Genomic DNA, 17,331 nt, shown 5'->3' on the forward strand with positions numbered 1-17,331 from the left:
GGCCCGCCCGGCCCAGGCCGGCCCCAGCAGGGCTGGGCACCTTGAGCGCTCAGGAGCCAGGCTGCGCCCGCACTGAGACGCGAACTCACGCCCCCTAATCTTCCCAAGCAGGTTCCTTTCCCAGCAGAAAGACACCAGCTAGCAGAGGCCTGCTGACGGGAGGGTGGGAGTCACGTCTGGCTAAGGAGACATGTGTCTGCTTACATTTTGGGGTGCTTCCGGAGTAAGAGGCATGGCATAAGCCACATAACGGGTTTAAAAGGCCATTCAACCGGGCAATCGTGATCGCCCTGAATGCACTCCCAAACTGTTATTTTTACTGAGGAATTCAGGCACTAAATATCACCCCCACCCCATCATCTTAGGATACACTTTCAACCTCCAAAATTGGCCAAGTTGCATACTTATCTGGAAGACATCAAGAATAAACATACTTAGGATTTATTCTGCTGCTACTGTTGAATGGATTCTTCTTTTTTAAGACAAGAAAAGTTACAGGAGGAGCAAAAATATAGAGCTAGAGAAATATGCTTAGTTTTTCAGTATTTAGAAAAGAAAAAAAATTCTAGACAAGTCAGAGCAATTGCAAAGGAAAAGCCTCAAAAGCCTCCCTTTTCTAGATTCTAACATTGGGCTCCAAATCTTCCAGCATCTAGCTCCTTTTAAGAGCCCCCCTGCAGCTGTGCCTTCCAACTGAAAGCCAGTTGCCTCTCATTTATTTACAACAACACAAAAGACCCCAAGGGCTGGGGTGGAGCTGGGAAGACAGTTGGAGGGGAAAGCACTTTCCTTGAATCTGGTCCAGAGACAAATTTGCATTCGAATGAAAACACTGTATTGTCAACTACTTCTGGGCAGGAGGTCTGCGATCTTCCAGGCTTTCCCCAGGGGAGCAGAATGCTTTTGGGAGTCCACTGGTATGAAAAGGGGGTAGGATTATACAAAGAGTGAGAGGGAAGCTATGAAGAAAGGTTTGCAATGAGGAGTGTGGCTTGGGTGGGGAGGAGAGAGCTGTGAGCTGAGGAAAGGGGGAGAGATGAGCAGATGCTGTCCCTTAAAAGTTTCAATTATGCCTGTCCACCCTTTGGGGATGGCAACTGGCAAGTGATAGGCTGGGCACTTTCATTCCTACATACACAGCTTTCCAAATTGTATCTGGGATGTCAAATACAATTGAAGATTGAGGAGTTAATTGAGCAACATCAAAATCCTCTGTTAAGACCATTGAGGTTTGAGAGATGAACCTGTTGTTGAAAGACATTCTTTTTACAATATGTGGGTGTATGTATGTGTTTATTTATATGTATTTACTTATATAGGATCATTAAATATTTTTTCATAAATGCATTATTTATCTCGATCCATACAACTATTTTGAGCTTAACAGTAGGAGTGGAAGTAAAATGAAAGTGTCTCCAGCAACCAGAACAGGGCCTGATTCATGGCAGAGAATCCGGGAATATTTGTGAAATGAATGAAGAAGTGGTTTATAAGGCTGGTCCCAGGCTTTTTGCAATCAGGGATTTTATGTTGTAGAGGTTGGCGCACAATCTGTGCAGAACTCCTGTGCTCCCCCTATCCCCAGGGAGAGGGTTCAGCATTACCTGGAGAAGCTCAGAGCTTCTCTCCCAGTAGTTTGGGCTTCTCAAACCTGGCTGCCTATTATGATTATCAGGGGAGCTAATACAATATATATATTTATATTTCAATACCTATGACTTGCCCTGGCCATTCAACTCAGAATCTCTGAAGGTGCCACCCAAGCATCACACTTTTTGGAAGCTCTCCAGGTGATTCCAAATATGAACTAGTTCTCCCTGGAGCAGTGGTTTTCAAAGGGAGGCACCTAATCCACAGAGGCATCACCATACTTTGAACTGGGCAAAAACTCAGGGGAAGAGCCAGGGATTTGTGCTTTAACAGGCTCTCCAGGTAATTACTGTGATCAACAAAGTTCGAAACCACTGAGAGAAGAAATTCTGATTCAGAGGGTCTGGAGTGGGCCCAGAAGGTCTGCACTTCTAACAATATCCCACAGAAGGGAGACACTGCTGGTCTGAAAAGTTCCACTAAGCTACAGAGCTTTTCCTTCTAAAGCTCTACTGGGGTTCCCTATTGAGGGTCCTCAGCAACATTCAACCATGCAGAACCTAGCTGGCAAGCGACAGAAAAGCCTCCAACAGGAATTTCTGAAAGACCTTCCTACAGGAGGATAATAGAACACAAAGGGATCAAGGAAAAGTCCCTGCTTATAACAAAGCAAACACTTTTTGCAGTATCTTGGATATATAACATTAATAACTACTTTATACTGCATTAATGATGCTACTACCAAATAGCATAATTATGAACAAATTAAACACTAACAGTAATGTAAATTAAAACATTACTAAGTCAGCATTTATCATGATATTTCAATATTAGAATATCTGTGCTCCAGGAAAACCTTGAATACATTCACAGGAAAAACGATTTTTCTTTTAATCTGTTGGAATTTCTAATCTTAGAGTCTTAAAACCCTGCTGAATATTGTTGTTTCCAAAGTTTCCTTATATCACCCCCAAATTTGTAGAAGAGTTGAGAAGCACCACACTAGATCCAGATATTTTGACAAGTGATGGAGGCCAGTGCAAAACACTTTTACATATTGTATGATCTTGGTGAAATTCTTCCAATAATTTTTTACATTATAAAAACAATAAAATGTTACATATCTTTAAGAGAGTAAGCAGTGGTGTTCACTTTGCACTCAAACAGAACCCTAAAAAAGCCTCCTGAATCTATTTGTCTAAAAAGTCAACATCAATCAAAGAGCTTTCCCAGGATGCCAGCCTCAGGGGGAGATGTCTGAACAACCTCAAGGCCTGAGAGACTACAGCAGGACTGGGGATATTCCAAATTTCTAGGTTCCAGTATGGCAGCAGCTGGACAGACAGGCCGACTGAGTGCCTGGAATGGGGCTAGTCAACTGAGGAACTGAATTTTAGTAAGCACTTAATTTTAATTAACTTACATCTACATAACCACATGTGACTGGGGCCAGGAAAGATGGTGGAATGAGACAGATATTATTACCCTAGGTACATGTATGACTGTACATATGGTGCAGCGCTACATCATGTACAATCAGAGAAATGAAAAGATGTGCTGCAATTGTAGACAATGAATCAAAATTCATTCTTCTTTCATATATACCTAATTAAAATAAATAAATAAATAAATAAATAATCCAGGGGTGCTACACTCCATTTCAATGGCTTATGGAGTAATATGTGCCTTAGAATCGTTCTTTGGTTAAATAGAGAAATTTATTCTGTGACGTCATTTGGACAAAACCACAAATCTTTTGGGGGCCACTTTCCACTTCTGTGCTTCTTTTTTCTCTTGTTATGTAACTTGATTTAATAACTCTCAGCCAGTTAGTGATATATAGGCACCACTTCAGACCTACAGCACAATCCACAGGATGGCTTGTATCAGAAATACTATAAGCCAATTTCAACACATGAAGAATTTTATGCACTTTCCTGTCATAGAGGTTCATTTCAATATCAAAAGTGTGTTAATATGATAAAAATGTAAATCTAATTTTAAAGGTTGGAATTTAGGTAAAATTTCACTTTTTATTTTTGAGATTACTTTGCACTCTTTCCCTAGGAATTTTGGAAATGTATGTATATAATGCAATGAGAATTGAAGCCAGTTTGTTATTGATGATGAAACCCTTAAAGGAAAGATAATAAGTAAATTTTAGAAATACTTGGAGCAGGTTGACCCTAATACTGTCTTTGACTCCATACTATGGTCTATTGGCAGGGACAATTCCAGTTGGTATCTTCATTCTCAGCTCAAACTGACAAGTTTCACAAAGGTGGCAGATCATTCAGACACAAGCAACCCTGGCAAGTCGAGACTCTGATTTAATAGCTTCTCATAGGCTGAGTTTGGAACATATTTAAGGTAGATCTGTTTCTTCTTGCCATTATGGGAAATTTATCAAGAAAACTATGCAACATTAACTCATCACAGCTCTTATAGGTTAAATGTTTCACTTGTATGTAACTTTCAGGAGGGGTCAGATTTAGGATATTCTATGGTTGTAACTTTTATATTCTATGTTTGCATGTGTGTTTTTGTGTGTATCTGTGTCACCTAGTAGTACATTGCAGCTTCTTGTGAAATCATGGGATACGTTTATATGTATCTTATTAAGCTGTTGAACAGGAGGGTGTATTTTCAAAATGTAGTAAAAAAAAAAATGAAAAGGGAAGTTAGGCAATGCATACACATTCCCAGCAGCCATTAACTAATAGTGTTCAAGTTGCATGCTCAGTCACTAACTCAATAAGCCACCAAGGAGAGCAGACCTCACCCACGCAGGAATGAAGGGCATGCTTGAAGAGCTCTCAGTGCTTCTCTTCGGTGCAGTATGTTGTTTTGATGTTATTTTGGAGCCCTAGCATTGTTGGATTTTTGTTTGTGCGGTGTACTTTATTGCTCACAAATATGGCACTGTTCTTTTGGGTAAGAACAATTCCCTGAGAATATGGTGCCCTTGGAACAGAAAGTCATATTGGCCTCAATAACTAAACAGTTGCTTCCTGATCTTCATGCTGTGTCTTCTACAAAGGGAGCAGGGATGGCAAAGAGGTCAGAAGGGGAAAATTCTCAGAACCTGGAAACTTATTTAATCCTCATTCTTTGGAGAGCTGGCAGAGCAAACAAAACAAAACAAAATAAAAAGAAAGAAAAAACTCAATGCTTGCTGCCAGTTAACAAGAAACTTGACAGCCAGAAATCTCTAAGGAAATCCTGACTTCCAGTCACAAGAAAGCCATGTCAGTAAGCAGAAACACATTTATAAAGCAGATCCATGGTTTACGAGCAGTTCTTGTGAAGATACATTAAGACCTTCCAAGTTTCCTGAAACAGTCATCAAGGCCCCTAACTCTGGGACAGCAGGGATGCTTGCCCAGAATGCTCAGCAGCCAGGCCAAGGATGTCAAGAATGGAGAACTGGAGTCCCTAGATGGACTTCCCAAAGCCACACTTAATGACTTTTGATCAGCAGTCTGTTCCTTCATGTACTGTTTTCATCCTTTCCCATTTTCCTTGGTTACAACAGACTGGCAAACTTGTCACTAATGATGTGATTCTCTGTTGAAGATGGCGTCACCGTTGGCAGCAGTGCTATGGGCAGGCTCAGGCCATGAGAAGAAAAGCTTTGTATGGCACATCTCAAAGGAAAGCCTGGGAAGAGCTGGACACACATGTGGCCCCTAGGGGGTGAGGAGTGGGTTGGTTTGGGGTTTGTGGGAACTGCATTGATGTGGAAGGCTTCAGTGGCCACAAGGTTTAAGTGGTGGAGAGAAAGTAACCAGGACAACTGATGTGCACTCTTGCTCTGAGTTAGGAAGGCGGGAGTAAGTTCTGAGTATGAAAAGGCAGAGCACTAGAATGGCATCTTCAAAGAAATACATCTTTAACTGACAATGATCTGATAATGTGATTTAGGACTGCCATGTCTATGCAGTTCTTGAGAAGTCCTTTCACTTTCCTAGGGCACATCTATCAGATGTGGACACGGCCATCAACTCTCACAACTTTGAAATGCAACTCCAAATGTAGCCACCTAATTTGGGTTTTACATAAAATGTTCTATTAGAATGAATCTGAATCCCCAAATAAGTTGTATCTCCTGATCACTGCTGGGGTTTAATAAAGTTGCTTCAACACAACTACTGTTGCTCACATGATTTGGTAAATTCTCTTTGCAACAGTCTTCAGAAGGACTTTCTCCCTTTATGACACTGGAAGGCAGGGCCCAGAGCAAATTAAACTTAATTAATTGAAATCCTAAGGCACTAGAAGGGAATTCCTTTCCTCAGATGGAAACATCTCAGGTAAAAGGACCCAAAAGAGCAATTAAAAAGCTGGTGATAACAACAGAGACCACCTTCATGGCTTCCTTTTTGCCTTAGAGAGGAATGGAGAGCCAGAGACAGGTCTTGTAGATAATACTGTTCCTGCCACTCAGCGGGGGATTGGCAAGGTACTCATTTTCCCAAGTCACTACATAAAACTTTTGTTTCAGAAGGAGGCCCACTTAGCATAACACTAATAATCCAAATATTTGCTCAGAAGAGGAAATGCTCTAATAAAACACAAACACACCCTCCCTGCAATAAGAATGTTTCAATTGTTAAAGCCAGATTAAATATACCAAAAAGAGAAAATCGAGAGAGATTTTAAAGTAAAGCAAGGCATGGAGATTTATAATAGGTAATCATCTTAAAAACAGCTTAAAAAATATCCTGCCAATTTCCCAAAAACATGCCAAGGAAAATATGTAAAACATAATGATTTCCGCTCTAAATGCTGCATGATATATGCACTCTATACTAAAAATACCTAAGTTTGTTTTCCAAGTTTGTTGGTGACTTTTCTCCTGAAAGTATCACCTAAGGACAACTGCTTTCATCATTAAGCAAACTGGAGTGACCTTATGACAGTGGCCTCTGCAACCCTTGGCTATCCAGGATCAATGCAGTAGCTGCTTCCTGGCCACTGGATCCTCCTCTGCACCAAGTGGGTCTCCAAGGTCTACCTTGTCACCATTCACATGGTTCCCCAGCCCCTTGTCCACCTCCACCTGAGTGTGCACCAAAAAGCAAATTCCAGTGTTCCAACAGCAAATGCATCGGCTTCTGGCAGAAGTGAGCAGATGGTATATTTATAATTATGATACAGTGTAAGTGAGGACTTCAAGAGATAAAAGTCAGTGCAGCAATAAATGGAGAGGCCAAATCACAAAGAAATGGCAATTCTGCTTCTCAAAAAGCTTATTGCTTTTCTAGAATATCCACTATTGCATAGGTTTATTTCAGAGAACTATCACACAATTCTCAATTTCCTGCAGCTAGTGGGCCATTTCCCTAGGATTACAATTGTGCCCATACTTCATTTCTGCTGAAGGACATGCAAATGGTTTAAATATCTTGAGGCTCCTGTACTACTTTTCCAGTGTTCTGCCTACAGATGTACACTCTCACATTTCTTGTGTATTTTGTTTCTTTGAGGGATGAACTGCTTGGTGAGACTATTTTATGTGTACACATGGGGAGAAACCCACCTTTTTAGAGTGGCTCCTCTATGACAGAAGTTGTATACTCAGAATTGCACACAGTCCATAGGACATTTCGCAAGAGGAGAAGCAGCAAAACCTGCAGGATGGCCAACCTCTTAATCTTCTGACCTGCTCCTGCACAACCCTGGCTGCATAATTATAAACAATCTGACGGATGCTGGAGGATCCTGATGGATATCTGGTGAACTCTGGGTGAGTTCCTGGGGATATGGAGAATGGCTTTTGCATTGAGGCAACCTGATGGGAAGAAATAAACTTCCCTGCAAGTGGCTATAGGATATGACATGTGCTAAGGCAGAGCAATGCTTTTATTGCATGAGGCAGATCACACTGTTCCTCCACTCAGAATTCTCCTCACCTTTCTCCAAGTTGAAGCCAAGCCCTCACAATGACCACCTATCTCCCTCATCACCCTGCCAACTCCCACACCTTCTTCTAGTTGTCCTGTCAACTTACCAGACTGCTCATATGGCAACCACTGCATTTGTTGTACCCCAGAGAGTCACACATTTTTGCCCAAACATCTTCTCTACAGGGTCTCCTATTGTGTCACACTCCACCTCGTCCTTTGAATCTTGCTTACCTCATTGCAAGTCTATTTCCTTCCCATAGAAACTATCACCTTCTAATATACTAGGGAGTTTGCTCATCCACTCTGTTCATTTTCTGAAGCCCCATCCCTGCTGCTAGAATGTGCTACTCCATGCCAACCATATGGGCCTCCCGGCATCATTGGACACACAATAAATATATTGTATGCTTCAAAGAATAACCCAGAGATATATGAATATAACTGGAAGAGCCCCTCTGTTTTGATTGAGGCTCCTCAAAGGAGCCCCCACAAAGGCACAGTTTGACTTGGAGGAAGAAGCTAGGGATGCAGTGATAATCTGCAGAGCCAGTAGGAGCCTGCAGCTGGGCTGAGCAGAGAGCCAGGTGTGGAGAAAGAGAGCTGTGACTGCTCATGCTGATTCCCAGACAGGGCTGGTGGGAAGGGCTGGACACTTGCTCTCCTCCAACCCAGCTTTATGAACTTCTCCCAGAGTCTGAGAATCCACTTTTAAGGGTCTTAGTTGGGAGTAACACAAGATAACTAGTATTTTATGGCAATTTTTGTGACTTGTAGTTTTTCCCTAGAATGGAATCAATGGGCAATACAGATGACATGCATCACCAGGGCCGATCAGAGAGCTTGGTGATGGCCCCTCAGTAAACATTTATTATAGTGGATAAACTAGAGCTTTTACAAAAGTAAAACTAGAATCTCGAACATTTATGATATTCCTTTGAAACTGCATTCAGATATGATTTGAGAGTCAGAAAACCATTTGCTTTATTTTAGAAAGACATTTTTTTAAAACAACAGCAATGAAAATATAAAATACATCTGTGTTGATTGACTATTGACCTCGGTCACTAGGCTGGGCATCTGCTAGTATTAACTGGCATTTCACCAGCCCTTGTATCACTTTACAACTACAAGACACTCTAAAAATGAACCTAGCCTTAAAGGAAAGACTTCATGCCATTCATGATCTGAAAAGAAAGTATCACAGGATTCTCAAAACCACTCCATGGTAGAACAATGCAGACATTATTGGAGTGGGACATGGCCTCCCTTCTTCCAAGGACATAACTCCGAATGTGGAGTGAAAGTTCTGGCCTACTGTTTCAACATTTCTCTGAAATTACTTTCAAGTCACAGGTCCTGTCAGAGACTCAATAAAAAAAAAAATGGCTTTCACACTGCTGTGCACAACTAGAGTGAATCATGGTGCCATCACCACCTGGAGCTATAGAAATAGTTCAGATTTTTAGCAACACTCTCTGCTCTGCTTGTCAAGTACATTTTGACTCCTTGTTTGGAATATTCAGACTTGTTCAAACTACCCATCTGCCAAGTAGGCGAGTATACCAGTAACCTTGGCCTCAAACTTAAGTTCTCTCTCTGAGCATTCACATTCATTGGCACCTTTGAGCTATATCTGGTGACTTCAAATACACATTTTTGATATCTTTACAGCTTAGTAACACTCTATGATTAAACCCTAAAGTATACTTTTCATGTGAGGTGGAAGGACAGGCTTTTGTCCCAGTGTTGACTGTGTTTTATCCACTTTCCTGTAGCTTAGCATCACAAGAAGGTAAAAGGGGCAAAGCTACTCGTGGACAAGGGCGTTGCTGGAAGAAGGCAGTCCTGTTTCTAATAATATTGCCGAGAAAATCATCTGACTTTAATAATTGTAGTGCAATGACAGATTTCAATATGTGTTTCAGTAATGTTAATGTCACATTAATGAGCAGCTGACTGTGCCTGCAGTAGGCTAATCTAATTTTCCTTGCCTCTTGCCTCTCTGCAGACATTTCTTGTGTTCATGAGGCTTGCTAGGGGCTACTGGTACAAGGATGGAGAAGGTCCTGCCCTCAGGCAGCTTTCTGTTTCATTGGGAGTACATAGGGAAGAATAACAAGAAGACATTTGCACAGAAGATAAAGACCTAGGGGTTACAGGGGCTGGTGATGGGTAGTGGGGCCAGTAAGATAGAGGCAGAGGTGGTGCCTGAGAAATGTCAGCTAACAAGGTGACTGGGGAGGGGGGTCCTTCATTCTAGCAGTAAAAGCACAGAGATTAACAGTGCATTATGTTGGGGCTGGGGTGGTGGCTTAGTGGTAGAGCACTTGCCTAGCATGTGTGAGGCACTAGGTTTGATTCTCAGCACTACAGATGAATAAATGAATAAAATAAAGGTCCACCAACATTTTACAGAATTTAAAATGTGCATTATGCCACTGAAAATAAGTTTAAAATTGCAATATACAAGATAGCCCTCTGATACATTAACTCTGGCGAATTGATAGAACATACCTTGCACCACAAAATCATCAAAACCCAAATATTAGCTACATATATGTATTACAACACATACATTTTTTCTGGAAATCATTTCCAGGTTGGTACTGATTTCTTTCTTTCTTTCTTTTCTTTTCTTTCTTTCTTTTTTTTTTTTTTTTAACCAAGCATTGGTTTTGAAGGCAGCTAATAAATTTATGCAGTCAAAGTATAAGAACAAGCCCAGGCCTTAAAGAAAACATTAAGGGAACACTTCAAAACCATACTAAACAAAGTGTAACTATTCCTAAACTAATTATAATTATCTACAGAATAGTTCCATATACTTGATTACACATTTACACTGTGTTCCTTGAGAAGACTAACCACAAAGAATAATTGCATTCTTGTTTTTTTTGTTTTTGTTTTTTTTTTAAGAGAAAAAAAATGCTCAGGGTTTTTTTCCAGGAGCACTGACAAATTCAGAGCATATATTATACTTCCATTACATATAGACATGGATACAGCAACTCAAAGCCCATTTGCATATTCATGCAGCTAAATATATGCAGCATGCAAGAGCAACTCACAGATATTCCTAAAGAAGACACGTTGAATCTCCAGTGTTACTTTACAAGTGCACTTTACTACTCCCTTCCTTCATTCACAGCACCAAGGAGATCTTTGTTAAGTTATGGGATATCTGAAAGGCAAGCTGGGTCACCGCATCCTTTGCACGCGTCATCTCTACCTGTTCCCTAGGAGCCCACCGACACAATACAGCAAAGGGCACATACCTGGCTGAAGCTCTGGCCCCCAGCTCGGGCTTGAGTGCTTCGGGCTGGGAGCTGCGAAGGGGCTGTGTCACTCAGGGCCAGAGTCTGGTTGCTATGGTAGCTGGCCGGATACTGGAAAGACCCTTCAGGTTTGGAATTGAGCTGAAGTGCACTCTGGGAGAGCAGGCTGGGCCCTGCATTGAAAGTCATTTAAAGCAGTCAGTGACAGTCTCAGTGAAGCAGAAATGACATGTATTATTTATTGAGAGTAGCCTAGAATTATCACATGCACATGATTCCAGCCATCTATGCTTTGAATTCTGAGAACTAAAATGACCATATAATTCGACTTCAGCTCACAAATGAGATTTTTTTTTTTTTTGGCGGTTTAAAAGTTCTCAAAGGAGTAGACTTTTCAAATGATCTCATCCTGACCTACATAGAGACACTTCTAATTGGAGAAATTAGTTAATCAAGTAGTTATTTCTGGATCATACAATATCAGAAACATATGAAATAATGTAAAAGTCTAGCTTTCAGTACATGTTAATTGTGTTAATATAATTACATCTCCCAGATAATGATCAAGATGCTGTAACACTTGAAACCTTCCAATCAGTGACAAATTCCATTGTATAAATAGTGATGTAATACCTCATTGCCAGAAGGGTAGATAGTGTTTAAAATATTAATAGCTCTTCATACAATGTAGAATTCACCCTGATCTCACATAATCTCTGATAACTAGTTATCTTTGCCATCACAGCATCGCTCAGTAGTAGAACAAAGAGAAGACACAGTGTTAAAATTGGTGCCGCTAACATGGTTGATAATACAAGGGATGAATAAATGAGAATCAGGTCCTGGCCTCATAATTTAATTACCATTTCATATGAAATGGTGTGTTATTTTTTTTATGCTCTGTGTAGATAGGATCCTTGCAAGGGTTTACCGATTTTCTTTTCAGGCAAATTTTCAAAAATCAAATTTAATACTCACTTTGAGTGTTAAAAGGAGCATCGGGGAACAGAAACGTACTTGCTAGTTTGCATTGTGTGTTTAAGAGGGAGCCGAGGTAAGAGGAGTGTGATAAGCCATCCAAGTTTTCTCATGTTTCTTTGTAACACAGTACAAAGGTGCATTTTTGATGAATGGTAATAATATAACATCGCCTGTCCTCTACCCATTAAACCATCCTTGGTCCCCTCCTTTGTCTGTTTTAGACAGTAGCATCATTTCTAATAAGCATGAGCATTTTCCATTTATTCCTTTTTAAGGTAAGTGACAGCCTAGATTTGACATGAGACAGACTGGTCTCGCATAAGAGAACACATTGTTTTTATGCACGTGAACTTTGCCATTTAAGTCTTTCCTTTTCCTTGTGATTCTCTGGTGGAACTTCTAAACAACATATAGATCCTTTGTTTTTTAAAAGCACAGGATATTGAATAATAAGGCAATTAGCTTATATAAAAAAGACTTGGTATTTTGTAAGTGATGTAGTTTCTGGGGAAAAAAAGTCAAACAAGAAAACAGAAATGTTTCCATTCATCTCCAACTTCATTATAAAGGGCATAACAAAAGTACAGCTATAATTCTTTTTCTTTTAATTTAAAGCATATAGTCCCAAGAAAATAGTATATACCAGATGGTTAAGTTTCCAATAGTCTGTACAAAAACCATTTAATGCATATTGAAGGTATTGCAGGCCTAATGGTCAGATACACAAGTCTCTGGAGAGAGATGCATTCAGAATCTCATTCTGGATGCCAGGGACATGTCTCCATCGCTGCAGTGGAAGCTGCCAGGCTCAGCAGCAAGGGGAGTTCTCTAAAGGTCCTGGCAATGTATCTGCTGAGATATGGGAGAGCCTTTGGGAGGCAAGGGAGGGGACACTGTTGAGGACCGTGGCACATGAGGACTACCCATAGGGAAGAGGAGGAAGTCAGCACTGGCGGGGTGGTGATGGATTTTGGCCACGGGTGCTACCCTTGGTCCCTGCTGAAGGTCACATCCTAATGGAGAAGAGTGAGCTATGGTGAAGAGCAAAGGCCCTTTCAGGTTAATGGTGACCATTGTACCTGCTAATGGGCAGCTTCCCACTGTGGCTTCCATGGGCTATTTCTTTCAGGACAGTCCACTGAGGACATAATAGTCTGTACTGGCCACGCCATCTTCCCCACAATAATGCATCTCAAAGGCAATGAAGGTTACAGCAGACACGCAGCAGTACACAGACTTCACAAAAGTCGATAGGATGAAGTAAAATATGATCTTTAATTTTATGTATTTTAACGGAGTCTATAAAGGAAAATAGGTGCATGCCTAATTATTTGCCTTTCGACTAGATTGTGAATTTATTCTGATGAACTTTCTTGATATGTAGTTAGCAAGCAAAATAATTCTGTGTATTCTAAACAGGTTCAAACAATTATCTCCAGAAACCTACAAATGATGCTTGGCAGGAGTTTTAGATGACAATGTAAAGTCCCTTTTCAAAAAAAAAAAATTCAATTAAATTAATTTGCTTCTAAAAAATATGTCATGGAATAATCAAATCTGATCGTCTGTTGTAGAATCAGCTGTGTATTTGATAAATACTCAATGAAAACAAACCAAGATTCTCTATTTCATTATTTTGTTCAAACATCTCAAGTGCTGAAGTCTAGATGTGCTCTGACAAAGGTAATTGCAACAATGAGCAATAGATCATCATTTTACAACACTGACATCACCTGGCAAGGACAGAACCGCAGGGACAATAGCAAGCCGAGGGTGAGTTTGAGAATGATTCTTTCCACTGCTCACTAGGTACTGATTCAACCCTATTTATTCATTCCAGTTTTGAAAAGCATAGATGGATGAAAATATGAAAAAGGTTAAAACGATAGGACAGTTCTTAATTACTTTATAATGGGAGTAAAATTTGCGTATAACTAACTCTCAATTAGTTTTATCAACATTACTGTGCATTGAGGTAGAAAATACAAATGTGCCAAAGATTTTAAAAGCATTTATAGTTTTTTACTTTATTTTTTTTTCTCCAGAACTTTTGAGTTTACATCAGTTCTTGCTTGAGCTAGAGGTAAATCAGGCTGTTGGAGCTGGAAATGGCTAATGTGGAAGATGTGGTAGGGAAGAGGGAGAGGCTGGGTGTTAAGATTCCAGCTGGGGAAAGGACATGTTGTCTTAGTGCAATTGGTTGCTTCCAGAGAAACCTGAACTGTGAGCTACAGTGAGTCATGAAGCCCTTCTAGGTGGGAGAAAGCAAAGCCATGTTCTGGCACGTACATCTTCAGAACATCCATCTGAGGGGTTGCAAAGACTTTGTTGACCATCCTGGACTTCATCCCATCACTGCAAAGTCCTTGTACCTGAGCCCAGGGACCTGTTCAAAAAGACTGACCTTTTAAAGGAGAGGAGGTCATGCCATTTACAGACAAAGTGATAATGCCCAGGACACTCTTCTGTCCTAGGTCTGATGAAAACTCACTATCTCCCACTGAGCAGAGGAAAGATCTCAAGGAAACTATATAGTTGATCCCACTAACTTAAGAACATACATGAAGCAAAGTACCTTTTTATTAATTATTATTATTATTTGGTACCAGGGATTTTGAACCCAAGAGTACTCAACCACTAAGCCATATTCTTGGTCCTTTTTTATTTTTTAAAAATACTTTTGTATTTTATTTAGAGACAGGGTCTCTTGGAGTTGCTTAGTGTCTCACTAAATTGCTAAGGATGGCTTTGAACTCATGATCCTCCTGCCTCAGCCTCCTGAGCTGCTGGGCAAAGTACCTTTTTAAAACTGTTTATTTGATGTACTGGAAATTGAACCCAGGGCCTCGTGATGCTAGGTAAGTGTTTTATTTTGAGACAGGTTGTTGCTACCTTGCTGAGGTTGGCCTCCAACTTGAGATCCTCCTGCCTTAGTTTCCAGATTATTTGGCATCACAGGTGCATACCACCATGGCATTTCCCCCTGAAAAGGATCTCTAGTAAAATATTTTGGCCTCAATAGGTTTTCAAATACACTAGTTGATTAGAGAAAACACAACAACTTGCAAACAAAATTATACTTTTATCTTTTTCATTAATCCTACAGGTATAAACAGAAGCAAAGAGAGGTTAAGCTATCAGCTGCTGTTGTACATGTGATAATTTAAAGATGAGATTTAGATTTTGGTCTTCTGTCTCCAAGTCCAGGAGTTGTTGTCTAAGGTCAAGCACATTTATTGAAGTCACAAATATACACACAACAACATGTTAGGGCTGAAAAAGTATTTCTTGAATGGAGGACCTCTTGTTCATAGAAGAACTCTTCATACCTCAGATTACGGTTCTTTCCCAGCAAACTGCTGCTTGGAGATTTCAGGTGCTAGCTGGGGAGCTTGCTGTCTACCACCAGGGGAACAAAGTCTACTTCAATGAATGTAGAGGCCAAAATACTAACGTTTACATAAAAATCCAGACCCACTTATAGGTCATATAAACAAAGACATTATAATACACCGTTTCTTTTGATCCAATTAACTAGATATTTTAGTTTCCATGACCATGTGCACTGGATCTGTTTGCACAAGTTTAAAAGCAGACTTTATCTGAAGTATTAATTCTTGCTGGCTTTACCTAAGTTTCTGTCCCAGAATACAGTAAAGTGTAATAAAAAGACACACTGTGTAATAATACAGAAAATGCCCAAGGCCTCCAATATGGCATTTTTAAGTCATGGTCATGCTAATGAAGTGACTGGTATATGTTGGGGGTAAAAAAAATATAAACCAGGACTAGATGCTTGCAGACCTGGGCCCTAGTCCTCCTTCAGGTTCATGTAGGCAGAGAGGGTGATGACCATAGTGGTGGAGGTCACAGTAAAACCAGCCAACAGGGACTGAGTACTTACTAAGTTCCAGGGACTGTCCTGGGCAACTCCTACCCTGTTGACTTTTAACACATCCCAGTGCAGAAGCGTCTGCCATTCCTTCTGATGCTGGAGGCACTGAGGGTCCCTCTAGCTGAGCCCACAGTTAGTGGTGGGCATGGGGTTCAAACACTGCATGCTGGCTTCAGATTGTATGTCCTTAACATTATTCTGTCCCTGCACATTTTACTATCTCTACATTTGAGCACCTAAATGAGATAATGGCTGTGAAAGCACTTGGAAAAATATAAATTCCAATGTGAATGTCAGTTATTATTATTATCATCTACTCATCTAATTACATAGCCACATGGTCTGATAATAATAAAACCTTGATTGGGATTTGTTTTTCCTGAAAATCTTGTTAAAGCATCATCCCATACATCACTTATTGTTTACTTTCAATATTCTTTAAGCTTTCAATTTGCAAAGGAGACATCGAACGCATCGTTCATTAAAATGGCCTGCTTTTGGTAAAAATAGAACAAACAAACAAGCACCTAGTGTCAGAGCCAAGCAATGAAAAATTAAACTCTTTTGGCATCCAGTAAAAGATTTTCCTATTCCCCTCGTCTGAAATTTCTTTCTCTGAAAATTTCAAAACTCATTCCCAAACTTCAAGTGTTTTTTTAAATGTCACCACCTCCAGGCAGCCAGTCCTGATGCTTGATTGCCTAGGGAAAATGAACCCTCCCCTGCCATGCTCCCTTAACACTCTGAAAGACCAGACTCCAAGGAATTTTAACTGTTGAACAGAGGCCCTGTGCACAGCATTACAGGGCAACAGGAAATTGGGGAGGAAGAAAAGAGGATGAAAGCAGAGGTTATAGACACTTAGGGAACAGAACAGAAGAATAGTGTGTTCAGAGGCAGGAGAGCCTAGAGATCAGGAATTTCTTGCTGTGCAGGGAAAGAAAAGCTGCAGTCACTGAGGAAGGAGAGCACCAAGGCTGGCAGGAAGGCCTGTAGTCCAGAGACCTAGGAAGAGAAACACTTGTGGGAACTCAGTAGATAAGTAGATAGGAAGCAAAGGAGAGTGGGAATGTCTCATCCCTGGAAGGGGGACCCATCCACACTGCAGTGGTGCCCAGAGTTTTCTGCCACCCAGAGGGACTTCTTTTCAGATAACGCAGCAGACAGCATGCGGGCAGGGCATGGCTTCTGTTTCCGCACATCTTCAGGGGTTTGCTCAGACTTGCTGATTCTGGTCTCCTTAAGTTGGACATCAGTCTTGAACATGATTAATAGGAAATGAAAGAGCATATCTGTGCTTTCAGAGTAGTAAGCGGCAAGAGATGTGTGTGTGGGCACTTGATGTCCAGGGATGGACAGGCTTACTTCTTCAGGGATGGAGTTGGAGGAGAAGATGCATGCACTGTTACTAGAAAGGAACCCCACTGGATTTTAATACTGGGTCTAAAAGAACTTGACATGCTTTGTCTCTCTAGATCTTCAGTAAATTTCCAGAAATTACTGATTATGGGAGGATGAAAGCAGATCCATTTGATTTGATTCTAAGTAAATGAACCTTTAGGGCAGAGGTATAGACATCAGAATCATCAGTAGAGGAAGCCAGGGCCATAAGAATAAGGGGACGTCTAGTGGATTATTTTAGCACCAACAAGAAGCCCCCAACAACAACAAAATCAGGTAG

General features: G+C 40.7%; 1 protein-coding gene across 1 annotated transcript in view; it reads right to left on the reverse strand.

Moving 5' to 3' along the window:
* Positions 1 to 17,331, reverse strand: part of Ctnnd2 (catenin delta 2) — an 869,206-nt gene that overhangs the window by 393,709 nt on the left and 458,166 nt on the right. Inside the window, exon 6 of the mRNA XM_048814198.1 lies at positions 10,742 to 10,947. Within this exon, the coding sequence (XP_048670155.1) occupies positions 10,742 to 10,947 (206 nt within the window). The remainder of the gene's footprint in view (positions 1 to 10,741; positions 10,948 to 17,331) is intronic.

Source organism: Marmota marmota, unplaced genomic scaffold (assembly GCF_001458135.2).
Source record: "Marmota marmota marmota unplaced genomic scaffold, marMar, whole genome shotgun sequence".
NCBI classification, from domain to species: domain Eukaryota; kingdom Metazoa; phylum Chordata; class Mammalia; order Rodentia; family Sciuridae; genus Marmota; species Marmota marmota.